Source organism: Aplidium turbinatum, chromosome 2 (assembly GCF_918807975.1).
Source record: "Aplidium turbinatum chromosome 2, kaAplTurb1.1, whole genome shotgun sequence".
NCBI classification, from domain to species: domain Eukaryota; kingdom Metazoa; phylum Chordata; class Ascidiacea; order Aplousobranchia; family Polyclinidae; genus Aplidium; species Aplidium turbinatum.
In genome coordinates this window covers 31,285,355-31,296,786 of record NC_137473.1, presented here as the reverse complement: position 1 = coordinate 31,296,786, position 11,432 = coordinate 31,285,355, and the positions used below count along the sequence as shown (strand labels likewise).

The following is an 11,432-nucleotide window of genomic DNA, read 5'->3' as shown; positions in this document are numbered from 1 at the left end:
GTTGTGCTGACAATTTCCATACGAACCACTGCGTTTGCAGAATGAAGTCAAGACCTTTTTATTTTTTGCGACTTCCGTGCAACCTACGCCGAGAGCATGCATATTATATAAAGATCATGATGTTTAGTCTGATGCCAGACATTCCTTGATAAGCGAGAAATACCAGTCTCACATACGTCGAAAGGGTTTTGTACTAAACAATTGAGTTCAATAAGTAGAACAATGAATACCACTCCGGGCAAGCATTTTTCTATTAGGCTACTTCCACAGCATGTTTAGCTAGAAATTTTTAAAACACACTTTTTATTAATCCCACCCACAACCATAAGATATGTTGAAACACGTTTTTTTTGTTGTGCGTTGTGCGTGACGTTGCTTTAAAATGATGAAGAACATCATAGCGCTGTAGACCAGATTCTTTATTAAATGAGAATGAAAAATACAGTATAACGATTTTCAAGACGTATTCATAAACAAACAATGCGGTCTGCATGCAGCTGGATATTCGGTGGTGCGAACAGAATGGAAACTGTTACCATAAAGAGGAGCAATATTTAATGACGTTGAAGACGATCAACGTTACAAAACCCAAGTCTCAATGAAGTTCGCTGCTTTGCATACTGTGCAAGTACGCAGATTGTATTTCGGAAGTTAAAAAGCCATTGTAATGTGGGCATTCACTTTTCAAGTCTTGAACTTTTTTCATGCAAAAGGAGCATGACTGTGGCATGCAATCCAATCACTGCCGATAGAACACCACGCAGGCGAATAGCCTGCTAAGATATGACAGCACTTGACTCAAATTCTTTGGCCAAGTTGTCTTCTACCAATACATCTACCCCAGATGCAGTTTTATTTATATTCTCCAACTGCTCGTTTTCATGTTGATCTTTCGTGGGTTGGTCAGATTTTTCTTCAACTCTCTTTTCTCGAAAAGGAATGTACAGTCGCTCAGGCTTTGGAACCTGCGAAACATAGTTTATAAAAATATTACAAAGGTTGGCAACTTCAATTAAGAATGTCATAAATAGGAAGAACATTTAACTCACTGCAATCAGTTGTCAATGGTCGGAATGTGTTGGATAGCTGCTGAGGGGCTGTTTAAGTATCATATGAGGTCCCGGGAGGTTGTGACTTGTGATATCGTGTTATGTAGGTTGGGAACAAACATCACACGGGGATGAAGAAATGCGTTGCATGTTAATTAAACAGCCCCTAATCTTCGGAGCTCAGTTTGAGGGTTATACCAATACTAATAGAATGAAGAAAAATGACATTCGCTAGCATCCATATCCATGCGTTTTTCGGGTTTTCTTTTGACAACACCAACTTGAGATACTCTCGCTAATCGTCAGAACCACCATGTTGCGTTATTATATAAGTATAAGACATCATATAGGAGGGGGTTAGACAATAAAATAGCAACAGGTGATATTTGAAGAGTTCCTTAGTCCCTATCTATGCTACCAGACAGTATTACAGCGCCGAAGTAATCTTTGGGATACCTCTTCAAGTAACTTTGTCAAATCTCTCTTCATAGCATAAGCGTCTTCTCCGTCAGCATAGTACTTAGCTTCGACTTCACTTTGTTCGAATTTAAGAGTGTCAGCGTAAAGTCGCAAGGCTGCTCTGTTGCTGACGCGCACGTGCAAAGAGACGTACCTTCAAAACAAGAAGACGCCTTTAGTTTTTGGTTAGTCCTTTGAGTCAGTGTCACCAGAATGATAGAGCAGTGGATATCAGGTTGATCAGTTTAACCATAATTTCTTCGTTGGTTCTCTTATGGTAAAAGTGTTATTTTTTCACTTGATGATATGTCACGCTGCCGTACCGCACACAGGGGAGCTCCAGTATCGAGACATTTAAACTTGACACGCATTTAAACTTAAACTTGCTTTGCTTTGAAGCATTCTACCATGGCCCTCGAAGCATGGTCCATCAACTTTCTTGCTAAACCAAGTCTTCTGTGAGATCGCTTCACAGCCTAAAACAAAACAGATAATAACAGAGAATATAATTTTGATAGAAACACGGTTTTTATCAAACTTGTGAAATTGTGCATCTTACATTTCTTCTCACTTCACACTGTCGACCCTGAACCTTGTCATTTTGCAGTAACTACTCATACTAATTCAGATTAAAAGTGGTCTTGAGTCAATTAATGGCATAAAGGATACAAAAGCATAGAATCATGTAGCCCATTAACCAGCAAACAAGACGTATAATACATATATACGTCATACATGCATTACAATGTGCTACGCAGAGTCATTTAAAAACGTGGTTATTTGACTAAGTTGAGCACAACTATAAAAAGACCAATTTACTAATTTTCCGGTTATCAGTGTAGTAAAATTTTCGTAATTTGTCATCATTTGTTTGTAAAAAAGTGATAAAAACTGAAGAACACACTGCTTATACAATATACAGTACATTGTATATGTACTCAAGAAAAGCCTAACGATGCTGCAGATTGCAGAATCTTATTTAAAAGGGCACTATAATATATATTTGAAAACAATCCTAGTCAAATTATGTACTATTCTATGCCACTGTAGTACAAAAACAGCACAGAAACTTCAGTACCGTATTTATGTGTTGATCATTCTCATTCTACAATAAAATAGTTTGATGTTGAGTTAAATAATGTTGCAGTTGAGTTTTTCTGTATAATACAAGGGGATCAAACCAAGTGTAGACAAATATTTATTGAAATAACAGAACATCCAAACAGGAAAAAATTTACACATATAAGGAAAAAGAAAAGTATATATAAATAAACTAAACGTACTTTTATTTTTCAATGATGTTTGACTAAGGCGTTTGCCGTTTGGTGAAGGCAAAGGGCAAATATATTGAAAAATAAGAATACATTTTGTTTATTTATAAATGCTTTTCTTTGTATTTTCTTTATATGTGTAAAAAATTTTCTGTTTAGATGTACGGTACTGTAATTTCAATTTAATATTTGTCTACAATTGGTTTGATCACCCTGTATTTTATATAGTAGGCCTATATAATCAGACAGTCACACAACCTGCCAATATCAAGCTCACTTTTAATTCTAAGATCAAGTGGCTCAACAAAAAGATGCAAACTAGTGCCAAAAATAAAATATATTAAATCACCAGAGATGTAATGTGGCCATGTATAGCTTCATCTGGGTCTTCCTCCATTTTCGCAAGAACATAACCAACAGTGTTGCCTTTCGCATCTTCTGCCACATACGAAAGTTGTGGCCATGAAAGACCATGATAGAAATAGTACTTCATTTGGTAGTTCTCAGGAAGGCATAAAAGATTGCAGTGTTGCATATTCATCAAATCAGAAGGCTAAAGTAGAATTAGTATTAATGTGTATTGTGTATACAATGAAAAATAATCAAAATACTGTATAAATTGCAAGCTTATCTTTGGCTGAGTGGTGTGAGCAATGTTCTAATGTATCCTAGGTATAAAAAACATCAATTTGACACTCATTAAAAGCATGTAGTTGTGCTTGGGTGAGACAATAAAACTTAATTACAACATGCTTGATTGACTTCCTTGCCTTTCTACTTAGTACACCAAACACCATGTATAGCCTAATACTCAAATCTGTGGAAAGAAAATAATATGCAGCAATGCACTTCAGAAATATCTAAAGTGATGGAGAGATGAGCACAAATAATCCATTAAGTCACCCAGAGTCAACTAATTAAAATGTAATTCAAAGACGCCTATAACTCTATGGCACCATAAAGTGATATACAGTAAGAGTTATTGTTGAAATTGCATGCTTTTACCACAGTACGAAATTAATTTCAAATACTTACAGTCGCATTTCGGATATTCATTGCAATCTCACCAACTACTAGCTACCGTGCAATATATAAATTACTAAATTTTATGAGATATCCAAAATTTAAGATGTCTAATGCATTTGAAACTTGCACCTTTTCACACCAAAGTAATTCTGCAACTAAACAAAATAGTCAAATTGTATATATAATTTAAGTTATTTAAAAATTTACATCCTGGTAAGATAGTGTAAGAAACTAAGTTGGTCACTCCGTAAAGGCCTAATAGAATTGGTCTATTTGAATAAGCTTAACTGAAGATGATCTAGCTTCTAGCTGATCGAAATCGATTTTTAGCTATACAGCTACCGCAAAATGACTTCGGACCTTTTTGCGTATACAGCAAAATTTACGCCAGTTTGTAGCTGTGCGTTTTACATCAGATCATTTGACTAACAATAAGCATTGTGACTAACAATGCAAAGATTGTGAAAAATGTGACGAAGATTTTAATAATGAAAAAATATTAAGAATGGTCGATTGTTTTTATTGAAAGGTTTCATTGTATACAAAATGTTAGTTTTTCTTGAAAATTTAGAAAGGTCCGAAGTCATTTTGCGGTAGCTGTAGATTAAACTGACTCGTGTGAAAATAAATTTCTTTGCATGTACTGCTTTGATGAGTTACGGTAAGGGAACGTTCAAATATTACGTAACGCTTTTTTTCCGAATTTTTGACCCCCCCCTCCCCCATGTAACGCCAACGTAACGCTTTTTTCAATCCCCCCCTCCCCCATGTAACGCTTTTTCAGTATGAATTCAGCACAAAAAACTACCATTCCGTACTCGAAAGCATTACGTAACGTTTTGCTTGAACCCCCTCCCCCCAATGTGACGCTAACGTAACGCTTTGCATAAACCCCCCCCTCCCCCTCGAAGGCGTTACGTAATATTTGAACGTTCCCTAACGCGGAAACCATGGCTTTTTTTTGAGTAACACAAACAGCATCATTAAAAAATGCTAGGCCCACAAGTTCTTCACTTATACGTATACCACAAGTGCCTCGAAAATGTTTTCATGGCTTGTTGCGATAAACCTGCATCATGTTGCTCATACTCATTTATATATATACCCTTTTCAAGAGCTCCAGGATCCAGGTCATGTCGTGGTGCACATTTATCTAAAAGTGCTGTGAATCATGATTTTACATACACCTTCAAAACAAACAGAACAAATCACTTTAAACCACGTTGCTCCTGACTTGACAAATCAAACTGCATTCAAAATAACCAGATTTTGAGTGCATATACACTATACAGCAGTTGCCATGCAACTGGCGCGATGAAGGGCACCAGGATGAGAGAATCGAATTCCATGCGGTGGTGTTCAGTTGAGGATTATGATCGATACTTCTAGAAATTATTGGTAGTTGTCTCTTGGCTGATTATATTGTTACGCAGATGGTGGATACAGAACTGTATGATTTCATCTGAAAAGCTGCTGTCATGTTTTTCCAATGTCACATCATACCCATCTTTATTCAATGTACCCCATTTTGATTTAAATCGCTTAAAATGAAGAATGTCTGGCCCAGATGATGGCCCAAGGCAGGGAGCAAGTCTTTTAGGTGCAGACAGTTAGGCGCCAGTCAAATAGGCGCGCACACTGTGGCGTCAGGATAATTAGGTGCGGAGCACTGTGGCGTCCATTCATTTAGGTGCTATTCCTAGTAAAGTATGCAGATTGTATCAGCTTGGCAGGTAGGGCAATTCTTGCGAGTACGTGTGAGACAACACTCTACAAGATGAATACCTTTCTATAGGGCATATGAACCCTGGCCACAAGTTGCAAGCATAATGGTGCGACTTTGCTGATTATTAAACTTAGTCAGGGTTTTGACGGAAAACTAAGTTAATCTTCACTCAAGCCTACCAGTACCACCCGCTTGAATATAGGCTACGGTATTATATATTGTTTACTGATATTTGGTGTAGTAACTGTAGTTATTATTCGACTTAACTGAAAGTTATGTTCGGAAACTTAAATAATTTATTGATAAGGCTTTCACCGACGCAAACCTGGACTAACAACAAATAAATGCCGAACAAGCACATTAAAAAAACAATATATTTTTCTGTTCAATGTAACATTTGTGTGACAAGCATTGCCGGATGAAGCAGCTTCACTCACTGAAGCCATGACTAACAATAAATAAATGCACGGCTTGCACGCGCATTAACAAAACAACATATTTTTCTGTTCAGTGCAACTTTTTGTGTGAAAAGCATTGCCCTACCTGCCAAGCTAATACAATCTGCAGACTTTACTAGGAATAGCACCTAAATGACCAGGCGCCACAGTGCTCCGCACCTAAATATCCTGACGCCACAGTGTGTGCGCCTATTTGACCGGCGCCTAACCGTCTACGCCTAAAAGACGTGGACCCCCAAGGCATGTCAAGAAGGCTTTTTATAATATTAGTTCCAGAATATGGTAACGACAAGCCAGATGAAACATGTCCTTGTCCAATTCTTTTGAAATTAGGACACAAGCACCAGGCTTCTGAACAGTATTGTTAAATTGAACTAGCTTTAGCTGAATCTAGAATATTTGCTCAACTACAGACAAAGCTTTGGTATATAGCTGGTGTAACATAATTTTATCTACTGTTAAGACTATGAACATGGCAGCCAAGTAAATGGTGGCCAGTGAAATGGAACAACATCATGCTGATAAAAAGGATTAACCCAGTTTAAAAGAGGACATTGCCTACAGCTAATCAACAGTTAAATAATTACAACTTCAGTGTGTCAAGTATGGTTTTACAGACTGTAGCCTCCTAATTCCCATATGTTCGCATAGGGAAAAAATCTAAATTTTCAAGGTAAATCTGGCACCTCTAAACAAAGTTCAATCTCTCTGAAATTTTTACAGGGTCCATTTTTGGTCATTTGGAGATGTTTTGGGTAGTGTCACATTGCATTTTCTAAAATTTGGTTTTTGGGGCCACCCTAGTAAAGAGTGACTTAGTTTTCCGTCAAAACCTCGACTAGGTTTTGCCAAAGCTGATACAATCTGCAGACTTACTAGGAATAGCACCTAAATGAACACGCGCCACAGTGTGCGCACCTATTTGACCAGGGCCTAACTGTCTGCGCCTAAATGACGTGGACCCGAAAAAATAACTCCTGCAAAAAAATTTTAAATTTAAAATTAATTTAGGGGTGGCCCACCCCCCCTTAAGTTCTGCGCCCTCCTCCAAAATACCAAATCTGCATATCTCAAAACTGCTTGAGTTAGAGATACAGTTTTTGTGTCAAATAATGCAGAAAACATGATTTCCTATCTGCTTTATGAACAATGATTGTGCCTATCTTGAGTAGAAAAGCAGTTATTTAGAAAAAACCTGTTTTGGGCATTCTAGCACAAAACAGCGCTGACCAAGTATTGTGGCCCAAGCTATTCAATAAACAAAGTTCATCAACCAACGACTAACATCTAAAACTGGTAAAGCAATAAACGAAATAAGTGTTCCTAAACTTTAAAATGCCCCTGTTTTTTGTCATATTCCTTGGAGAAACTCCTGAGCGTGGAATCCACTTTTAAGCTCCAGATGCCATGCAACGAGCTTGTTGGATGATGAAGGTGATTTATGCCATCAAAATTTGGATGTTTCATCAGTTTAATATGTTAAAGAAGCACAAGGCGTTCAAGCCTTAGTCACCTTTTCTGTTGCGATTCATCTGAAAGCATGGATAACATCACCCAATGTTTAAAAAGAACCACTTTGAAATGATTTGGACTCATGGATCCACTTCTTAATTATCCGCATAAAAATATTTCTGCTGCAACTAGCTAAAAGCGGGTGCAACCTAGTTCGTACCTTGAACCATTCGTACAGTCAGTTCGTACCCTGAAAAGATCGAGAGAAAAAATTAAAAAAAGCCGAAGTCGCTCATCGCAGTTTAATAGCACAAAGCCGAAGATCGCAGTTTAATCATGGTTTAATAGCACAAAGCCGAAGTAGCTGATCGGAGTTTCCCCAAACAATTTGAAACAAACTCGAGGGTAGAGTTAGCGGATGGCCGAGTGGTTAGCGCGTTGGGCTCGCAGTCGAGAGCCTGCATGTTCGACTCCAGCCACCCGCACTTGCTGTTGTTTCTCTGGGCAAGAAACTTTACGATAATTGCCTCTACCCAGTGATCGATTTCGAGTAATGGGTACTGGGTAGTACCAAATTTAAGTCATAAATAGAGTAGACAACCGGAAACAGACATTGCCGTCGGCTGCAGCGTGGGTCAGGTGTACGTCGGAAGGCGTACACCGATGCATAGCGCTCAAGTCCGCTTTCCCGCAATGCAGGATAAAGATAAACAAACAAACAAACTGTGACTAGCGGAAACTGCAAAACTGCGGAAAAATGTTTGCGGAAACTGCGATCAGCGAGGGTTAGAGCATAGATTACTCTATGGTTAGGGTAAAGGTTAGCGGAAAGTGCAGAAAATTGTTTGCGGAAACTGCGATCAGCGAGGGTTAGAGCATAGATTACTCTATGGTTAGAATTAGGGTAAGGATTAATGGAAACTGCGGAAAAAATTTTGCGGACACTGCGAACAGCGAGGGTTAGAGCATAGATTACTCTATGGACATGGTTAGAGTTAGCGGAAACTGCGGAAAAATGTTTGCGGAATAACATTTATCGTCACATATTTTATACGAAGTTGGTGCCATAGTTACAACCAAGTGTCAGAGTTAGGATTAAAGTTAGGAAGGGTTAAGGTAGGCTAAGGGTTAGAGTTAGGAATAACGTTAGGGTTTTGATCTTTACCCAGTACTAAAATAATTTCTTAAATACAAGTTTTGGTTTGGAAGTAGTGTTGGGCGATATATCGAATTTTCGATATGATACCTTTTCAATATCGTTCGATATTTTAACTATTACAGCCCTAACTCGGAACTCAAGTTGGAAAAATTTGATAAAAGGATTTGTTTGTGGTTACTGCGAAGAAAAAATTTTCAAAATTGATCAGGAATTGTTGAAGAAAAAGCGATTTGAAGAAATGTTATAAATTTGCTGAAACAACAAGTGGATAAAGACATGAAGCGGGCTTACAAATGGAAATTGACTCTTGTAAAAAGTAAACTGTTCTAGACAAATTTGCAATTCATTATGATTAAAATAGAACTTTAAATTATACTAAATTTTTATTGTTAAACTGTCACTAAACAAAGGTTCATTACTAGCCTCCTGTGTTTTGAAAGTAATGTTGCCAGACGTGCTTAGATCAATTATAATGTACTGAGATTCGTATCATCGTAACTGTTTTTTGTAGCCTTAATTTTTTGTGCAAACTGTTAGAACAATAATCTTTCTTCTTAATTTGCTTTTAAATACTTGTTTTTAACTTTTTATCACTTATGGCTACCTTTTGATGACATTGTAAATCGATTTAAATTGCAAAAAACTTGTTTAATTTGTAATTTTCATAAAGCTTTGGAAATTTTGAATTGAATTTGATTAGCCTAATCCAACCTTATCTAAAAAAAGTAAATAGCACCTATGTTTTTTTTTTATTATTACGCTTAATTATATCTCACTTTTTATTATTTTGTTTTTCTGAATTCATATGGTCACACTGTCGGTTTTATGTACTCTGACTCATTCCTTTATGACATCACACTTTCATTTTGTTAATTGTCTTGAGACTTCATAATTTAAAAGTTTGGGAAACTTTTCACGTCTTGAATTTGGTAAAGTTTAAATCGCCCTTGTTGCAAGTGTTAATAACTTAACAAAATTGTACAGTATGCACGTTTTTGTTTTCTTGTAAAACTACGAAAAAAATTTAATAGGGCTATGTAAGCCTATGTATTTTTTAAAATATTTAATCGTATTTTTGCTTTTTTTACTTTGTTTCTAAATTTGTGCGGTCACTCTGAGCCGGTTTCCAGTAATTTTGCCTCGCTGAGTCTCTTTTATAGCAATATAGCATCACTTTTTTTTAAATGCTTTTGATGACTCACAAAGCGAAAGTTCAGGAAACTTGTCACCTTTTGGATTTTTTTCTTTGTGTTAAAAAGTTTAATCGCCCTTGCACTTGTAAGTGTTAATTGTAATTGTAGGACTATTTTCCCAAAAAATCAAGTTTTTTTTTCTATTTTGCTTCTAGGTTTGGTGGCTGTACAACTATAAAATAGTGGTAACACTGTTTTATCGATGTATATTTTAAACTTTTGGGTTTTGCCATCTTTCCCTTTTGTTGTTGTCAAACTCGTATGTTTACTTTGCCGTTTTGTACATGTTTGCGCCAGCAGCAAAAAATAAATTGAATTGAACTGCAAACCCCTACAAAAACGCTGCCGAGGCCAAACGGCAAAAGTTGAAATTGCCTCGGCAATTGCTGTGAACGTTTATTACGAAAAAAATTGCAACATTCGAGTCGGCACAAATCGATTTAATTTTTCCGGCGGGTTATGTAACAACAATGCCCAATAAAAATTTTATATTTGTTTTACATTAATTCGACATCTAGCGACGTTGAATTATCATAAAATAACGTTAATTGCTCAACCAAGTACTGGTACGGTAACAAATTAATAGCTCCCTGCGAGAAGATTGTCTCGATTTACATATGCACTAACATAATTTCGGCAAAATTGGGATAGGCTACTGCGAGCAACACAAAGTCTGTTTGATGAAGAACTAGACGTCAGAAGCGGAATCATCAGATGCTGTATCGGAGGATGAGGTTGTCGTGTCATCACTGGAATCGGACAAATCAAGAGGCTCATCACTTGGCTGTAAATCTACAGTCTTCGCCATTCACAATGAAGCGTCCACGTTTTGCCGCTTTCGTGCTTTGATACCCATCCACCAGGGAGGGAGGAACCACGTGGGCCTGGGCCCACCTACTTTATTTTCTGGGTGGGCCTGGCCCACCCACTTTTGAAAGCCAAATTTCTTTGAAAAGGTAGCAAAAACGGCAAATCAGAGAGGGAGTTCCAAAAAAAAGGTCTTCACTCATTTGATACACAGTGGTTTGATTATATCTTAGTATTATATCTGGCTCTCTATGGTTACAACAGTGATATCATTAGCCCAGAGATGGGCGTGATCTTGATCTTCAAGATCACTTTTTTTTGGTGATCTTGATCTAAGATCACTTTTTTTTGTGTGATCTTGATCTTGAAAAACATTAAGATCAAGATCACTTTAAAATTGAAGTTTACTTACCAGATAGAGGCAACTACTAACATAAAGCCACTGTTAATATAATATGTGTGTTGTGTCCAGTGTCAAAAAAAAAAAAAAAAAAAAAGAAAAAAAAAAAAAAATAATTAAGGCCTGGAGAAAAGCTAATTCTAGAAAAAGCAAGAAGAAAATTTGATTGTAGTCATATCAACACCAAAACTATCAAAATCAACCAGGAAGTTGCAGAGATAATTAAACTTGAAAAGACCTTCAGTTAGGCTAGCTAAGAAGTCAGCAGTCATTGTTTGTTTGTTTTTTGGCATTTACGAAGATAATCACAGCTGCCAGTAAAATCCTCAAGTTTAGAAGACAAAGTAAGTTAAAAGGACTCATTTTTGACTTTCTTACATTTTCTAAACCCAGCCATTATTTTTCACCCAACCGTTACTAATAACCTTCAAC

The 11,432-nt window shown here is 36.9% G+C and overlaps 1 protein-coding gene across 1 annotated transcript; it reads right to left on the bottom strand.

Annotated features, from left to right (window-relative positions):
• Positions 1-401: 401 nt before the first annotated feature.
• On the bottom strand, positions 402-3,955 carry LOC145787361 (N-alpha-acetyltransferase daf-31-like). Its single transcript, XM_082599095.1, has 5 exons — positions 3,815-3,955; positions 3,129-3,332; positions 1,896-1,984; positions 1,506-1,662; positions 402-965 (listed from the first exon to the last, which is right to left on the bottom strand). The coding sequence occupies exons 1-5, from the start codon at positions 3,833-3,835 to the stop codon at positions 777-779; spliced, it is 660 nt and encodes a 219-aa protein (XP_082455221.1). The 5' UTR covers positions 3,836-3,955; the 3' UTR covers positions 402-776.
• Between the last annotated feature and the right edge of the window lie 7,477 nt (positions 3,956-11,432).

What these genes read in the sequence shown, in the direction of transcription:
- LOC145787361 (XM_082599095.1), bottom strand. Translation starts at nt 3,835, where the DNA reads ATGAATATCCGAAATGCGACT. An exon ending in ATGGCCACATTACATCTCTG is followed by an intron (nt 1,985 to 3,128) that starts GTGATTTAATAT and finishes GTTTTGTTTTAG; the next exon opens with GCTGTGAAGCGATCTCACAG. An exon ending in TGACAAAGTTACTTGAAGAG is followed by an intron (nt 966 to 1,505) that starts GTATCCCAAAGA and finishes TATGTTTCGCAG; the next exon opens with GTTCCAAAGCCTGAGCGACT.